Raw genomic sequence first — 6,161 nt, 5'->3', positions numbered from 1 at the left:
ATTATTACTACAAGAAATATCTTCTGATTGGTTAAAAAGTTAAAAATCTCTAACATTGTGATTTCAAATGGACGCTGTTAGAGCTTACTGGCTCTTTTTAGTAAGTTCTGCTCAAAAAATTGTAGCGGATTCTCGAAATCAAACCCAACTTCAAATTCTGTCCTTTTGTGAAGTGCACAGACGGCCACTAACACGGCCAGCGCCGCGGTCAGTCCCCAGATGTGATAGTGCCGGCCCGACGTCCGGTCCTCGTAGTGAAAAGAGTGCAGCGGCCCCACCAGCCCAGGGACGCCCTGGAGCTGAGCGTGATGGTTCTCCCGAGTGAAGACGTCCAGGGGAAGTGTGAACACCGCACTGACCTCAGCAGGGTTTGGACTCGGACAGAAGGTCTCATCGATGAAGCCCACCACTGGGGTCACCATCAAGCCACTCTGCAAAGCAAGCACACAGTACATACGTGAGGAGGACCAGGTGCCACCGTTCCTCTGAACCTGCTTTCCTGTCATTTACGGTTTTCCTCCTGGGTTAGGATTTATCGGATTTCATTGTGTCCAGGATTATCATGCGATTACTTAATGTGCTCAACCTCCTGGCTCCAACTCCCCGATGGAACCTTTCCATGTGGACAATGTACACACTGTTCACATGTTGATAGAGCCGCTTCGTTCAAGGACATTCATACAGGAAGAACCCGCAAACTACAACTCCTCGTATGTCGTCTATCGTTTGGAGTGTGGATGCTTCTACACTGGTCACACTCAGCTCAGGCTTAAAGACAGACTTGCTGAACACAAGCTCGCAATATGGAAGAAAGCTCCACAGTATCCCATGGCAATGCTGGACACAGCGTCAGTTCCCTCAAGGTGATGATCATTGAAACGATTCTGAACCTTTCAAGAGGTGGTGACCGACTGAAGCATCTCTTGCAACGAAAAACATTTGGATCAATACACTGAAGGAAACATGTTGGCCAGGTTTAAATGATGACATTGATTTCTCACCTTTTCTGTGTTTTGGTGGTGATAATTCAGTTGAAAATGTAAATGTAGGTGGGTGTTGTGTAGTATCTGCTCACTAGATTGTGAAATTGTTTGCATACATCCTCTTTCCTACTTGCAAAATATATTTTCAGGTATGTACTTTCCATTTATTTGTGGTTGCGTTTTATTGTTTTTTTTATTATTGTAATAAGCAAGGCTATTGTCAGAGGCGGGTCTAATGGGCCCCGCCCTATATTAGCCCCCTCTTCACACCTGTGTCTATGTACCCTGACCAAGGCTCGTATGAGCTGAAACACGTTGGTGCGTTTTTATCCCAATAAGCCATGCGTTAATAAAGGCTTTTTATTTTTACAATCATCTGATTTTCTTTTTTTTTTTCATCTGAAGCAGGGTACATTTGTTAGTAGAAATGTGCAATTCAGAGCTGTGCAATTCATTGAAACATATATTTAATTTTTTTACCAGTTAATTTTCATCTCTGAATAATCAAAAAGTGGAAAATGTTTCTTTGGGTGTCAAGAAGAAGCATTATTGTCAAATTTCCAAGCGACGGTACAAGGAGAGGTCAGTCAGAGTTTGTCTGACCCTTTGGACCAAAATGCTCTTATTTGTGCACAGCATTTTACCCACAAATGAACAAACCTGACAAGGACCGAAGGTATAAGACACTGCTGCCCCAACCTAAAACTACAGACAAACAGTTCCATTTGGGTAATGTAACATTGTAATGCACATTGAGAGGCTAGAAGTTCCAGTTACTCCTTATCATAATATAACCACATTAGTCCTTACTGTGCCTAACGTTACATGTCTCAGAAACAACAATCACTACAAAACTCTCCTCATGAAACAGAGCTGTGCTTTATTCACTGTGATTTTGATATTTTCTTTATGGTTTACATTCATGGCAGCTGGTTGTGCCAAAGTCTTTTGTTGGTTTGCTTTGGGAGAGACATTTTCACCTTGATGCTGTGTCAGTGAATCAACTCCATGGTCCAGGATCCAGATCAGAAATGGATGACTCGTTTGAGGTCAGTGTCATGTATGTGTAGAATAGATGATCACACATGTGTCATTTTGCATTCATTATGAGTGTTCATGCTGATCATAAGCACTGAGCTTTGTGACTGACGTTTGTAAGACTAGGCCGGCTACTACAACTACTTTATTATCAACCCACATTGTTTAGTTACTGTCAATAATATTTGCTACAGGTACCTCCAACCTGGGGGTCGCCAAATCACGATGTAATTTGAAAATTACAGTTACAAAAGTTGTTATACTGAGGGTCATGCAGGCATAATGTTGAGAATCCCAGAAAGGCTTCGGTGGGGCAGGAGAGCGACAGGTTGGAGGCTTTAGTCTGATGGTACCTTGTTAATAACCGGAGTGAGCTTGCAGACCAGCTGCACTTGGTCCGAGCGTAGGCCGATCTCCTCTTCAGCCTCTCTCAGGGCCGTCTCCTCATCATCTCTGTCACTGGGGTCCCTCTTCCCACCAGGGAAACACACCTCTCCAGCGTTGGTCCTCAGCTGCCACAACATTGAGCTGTAAATGAACATTCAACAGTTTCAAGAAGCCGAAAGTGTGTCGTTTACCGTCATTGAGCGCAGAGTCATGAGTGTGTGCAGCTCCTGCTCCTTCACGAACAGAGGGATGAGCACAGCAGCTTTAGGCACAGCGAGGTGAGCAAACCTGTCTCCAACATCCAGCAGCCGGAGCGCGGCCACAGTCCTCTCCTTTATGTTCATAGTGTCTACACCTGTCAACATCCGCGTTCACTGACGTAAGGCTACGTCACTTCCCCGCTGTGATCCCTCTGGAAATCATTTTTGGTGTGTTTCTATAATAGATCCATGGTTTCTACACGAACGACTCACTCAGGACAATAAAACTATCATCTCCCTGATGAGAGAGCTCATCAAAATACAAAAAATAACCTTTTATTGATTACGTTGAATCGTTTTCTGCGTCAACTCAAATACCCGGAAGTGAACCTTGCTCGTTGAGGAAAAAAAGGACAAATAAAAGTTTAGTACGTCCTCGTCTTTTGGTCATGAGAAAAGTCCTGACAGGCTGTGGCTCAGGGACCAAACAGGGCGATGTATCGCGCAAAGGCTTAACGCACGCGTGGAAAAATAGGATTGGTTCTATTATGAGGAACGTACGTTGCCCCTGGCGCGCGTTACGCACAGCTCAGAGTGGCCGCTCCAATTCACATTCAATGAAATCTATTTCAAAGGACGTCAAAAAGGCAATGCGTTTACGCGGGACAGGTTCATTAACCCGCAGAAAACGTGTCAGGAGAGCTTTAAAAGTGGCGCTGCTGGTTCCAGACAGGCAGACACAGATGCGTAAAGCTTGTCAAAGCATGGACTGGTGGGTGTTTGTGCATAACAGAAGGATTCCAATGCTACCTTGAGCTAAAACAAATATGCTGAGTGCTGCTGCTGCTGCATAAACATGTGCACCTCATGAATGTCCACGTTTTACAAACTTTACATTCTCTTTTCTGTAGAGGGGGCGAGAGTATCATTTTGGCTGTCCAGTCTGTGACATCATCCTCACTGTGGGCACAACTGACTGTAAGTTCAGCAAACTGGCGAACAGCCAATATGTCACTGGGTTATGAGGCAGATATGGCGTCAGCAGCTGGACAGCTCACAGACCTATATGAACAGGTATCTTATAAACATCCACCCAGCACTGCTGGCTTATAGGTCGGCGCTGGCACTTACACCGTGGGCATCTTTACGCATCTGTTTATGCCAGTCTGGTACTATTGTCCTCGCACCACGGAGTCTGAGTGCGCACTGTGGCCGAAACGAGCCGCGCTATCTCCACAGAACGCACTGTGCACATGTGACAGGAGCGCAAACATAAGATGCGCTCCTAGAATAACCGTGCGTAAACGGCACGTCACATGGCCAGAGCGCACAAGTGTCTGTGAACGTGAGCAGAGCGAAAGCCAGATGCTGATCACTGGTCAATGGCGTTTGGAAATTATCTTTTAGCCAAGAGACTCAGATCCACTAAAGTTTAATTTGCGCAATTCTCCTAATCAAGACTGTTTCACTTCCGGGAATTCGAGTTGACGCAGAAAATGATTCATCGTTATCAATAAAGGTTAATTGCCAACAAAAAAAAATACAACAGTGTCTATTATCAAGTGAATGTCTTATATAGGGGGTATTTAGATAAATACCAAACATTACATTTAAGGTTGAGTTGTAAATCTATTCTAAGTTTTCTATTCACAAACAGAATGATGTCTTTCTAAAATACTCGTGTGTAAGAACATTCCCAGAAAAGATGACTAATCGATTCTTCAATACCATGACCACATGAGCAGAGGGTCAGCACTTACACGATATTTGGATTTTTAACAGGGGAGCACCAATGCAAAATCTTATTGGTACGAATCCTATTGGTAACAAAATATTTTTTTAGGTAATAACGGTCAGTGTAAATATTGTCAACTATTTTAGTCGACTAAAATAAGACTAAATAAAAATTAAAAGGAGAGACTAAAATCCTCCAAACGTCTATTGACAGTTAACCTGGCTAACGCCAGGCTGCTGTGTGCGCTCGAATTATTTCGAACTGCACAACAGCCTGGGGACTAAATATCACTTGTGATTTTAGTCTGGTGTTAGCCAGGCTAATTGACAGTCTGAATGAGCCTCATATCATTTAAATGTGTTTAAGTGGGAGCAGCTCCATGAAGTAGAGGACCTTGATTAAATATTTAGAATAAATAGGATGCAAAGTTTAAATTTACTAGCAATTTTAGTCGACTAAAACTTGACTACATCTCGACTAAAATTAAATGAAACTTTTGTCAAAAGACTAAGACTAAAACTAAATAAAAATATGTTGTCAAAATTAATACATGGTCCGTGTGCTTTTGCGTTCAATGTATTTTCGATTTTAAAAGGAATTGCACGTGCCTCCTCGTGGAAGGCCCAGGACACGCTGGTGGGACTATGTCTCCGAGCTGGCCTGGTGTCGCCTCGGGGTCCCCCCAAAACAGCTGGAGGAGGTGTGCGTGGATCGGGAAGTCTGGGCATATCTGCTGAGTCTGCTGCCCCCGCGACCCGGCCCCGGATAAAGCGGAAGAAAACGGACGGACGGACGGACGGACGTGCCACTGAGAAACATCAGGCCCATAGCGATTAGAGGCCGGCCACCTTCAGACTTGACACATTTCTGAACCGTTGAACTCGCGCCTAAAGGCGCTCCATTTGACACTTCATTTTGCAAACTTTGTGCCAACTGAGCTGTATGCAAAGGTTTTCACACCGGGTGGGCGCCATGAGCGCGCAGCTCTTTACGCACCACTGGACATGTAGCTTTGCTCACCAAGTCCCTAAGAACTGTTCCAGGCTGTCCACGAAAGCCTGTTATAGTCCAGAGCACCTGTTTCCGGTGACCACAAGACGTTAGTGCACAAAATCCAAAATCCTAAAAGAAATAAGGAACATTCCCGTTTTATAGATTCGTTTTTTCGATTTACTAAAATTGTTTTCAAGTAAATAAAAACTATAAAATAAACCACTGATTTGGATTTTCGAATTTTTTTGTGAGATGAAAAATACCAAAGAACGAATCATACACGGATTTTAATTTGCACTGTAAAACAATTTTTGTATTTATTTTTATTTACACTGAGAACGAAAACCTTGTTAAGCCTTGTTTCTGTGAATTTTGTATATTTTTCAACAAAAATAAAATAAATAAAACTTTTCCCGGGCTTTTGTTCCCTCTTCTGGCGACACAAGGAAGTGCAGCAGGTTTGGTTGAAACAGAAATGTTATTGCTTTAGAACAGATTCTTTTTGGAAAACACATGTAGAATCAAGTATACAGTACATTCAGAGTCTTGGTATGGCATAAGTAAAAACTGAAAAGAGTTCTCCATGGTCTAATAAATAAAATAAATAGGAACAAACTAAAACCTCTGCTTTAAACCTCTTATATACATTCAGAACATTAAATGATATCCACATTTAAACATCACAGAGGTGCAGATATGATGACCATTGCTATGTACATCCCACAGTTCACGCTCTGGACACGGAGTAGAAAAATAAATAACACACGGCAAACATAATCAGGGTCCTCACAGTGCTTCAAAGGGTCCACACACTCGTCTCCATCG

General features: G+C 43.1%; 1 protein-coding gene across 1 annotated transcript; it reads right to left on the bottom strand.

Annotated features, from left to right (window-relative positions):
- On the bottom strand, positions 1–2,763 carry nudt7 (nudix (nucleoside diphosphate linked moiety X)-type motif 7). Its single transcript, XM_079568170.1, has 3 exons — positions 2,600–2,763; positions 2,375–2,533; positions 1–431 (listed from the first exon to the last, which is right to left on the bottom strand). Exons 1-3 carry the CDS (start codon positions 2,750–2,752, stop codon positions 78–80), a joined length of 666 nt encoding a protein of 221 aa, XP_079424296.1. The 5' UTR covers positions 2,753–2,763; the 3' UTR covers positions 1–77.
- Positions 2,764–6,161: the final 3,398 nt, after the last annotated feature.

The sequence above is a fragment of the Gobius niger genome, assembly GCF_951799975.1.
Source record: "Gobius niger genome assembly, chromosome: 12".
NCBI classification, from domain to species: Eukaryota; Metazoa; Chordata; class Actinopteri; order Gobiiformes; family Gobiidae; genus Gobius; species Gobius niger.
The sequence above is the reverse complement of the archived record's forward strand: the minus strand, read 5'-3'. Positions and strand labels throughout refer to the sequence as shown.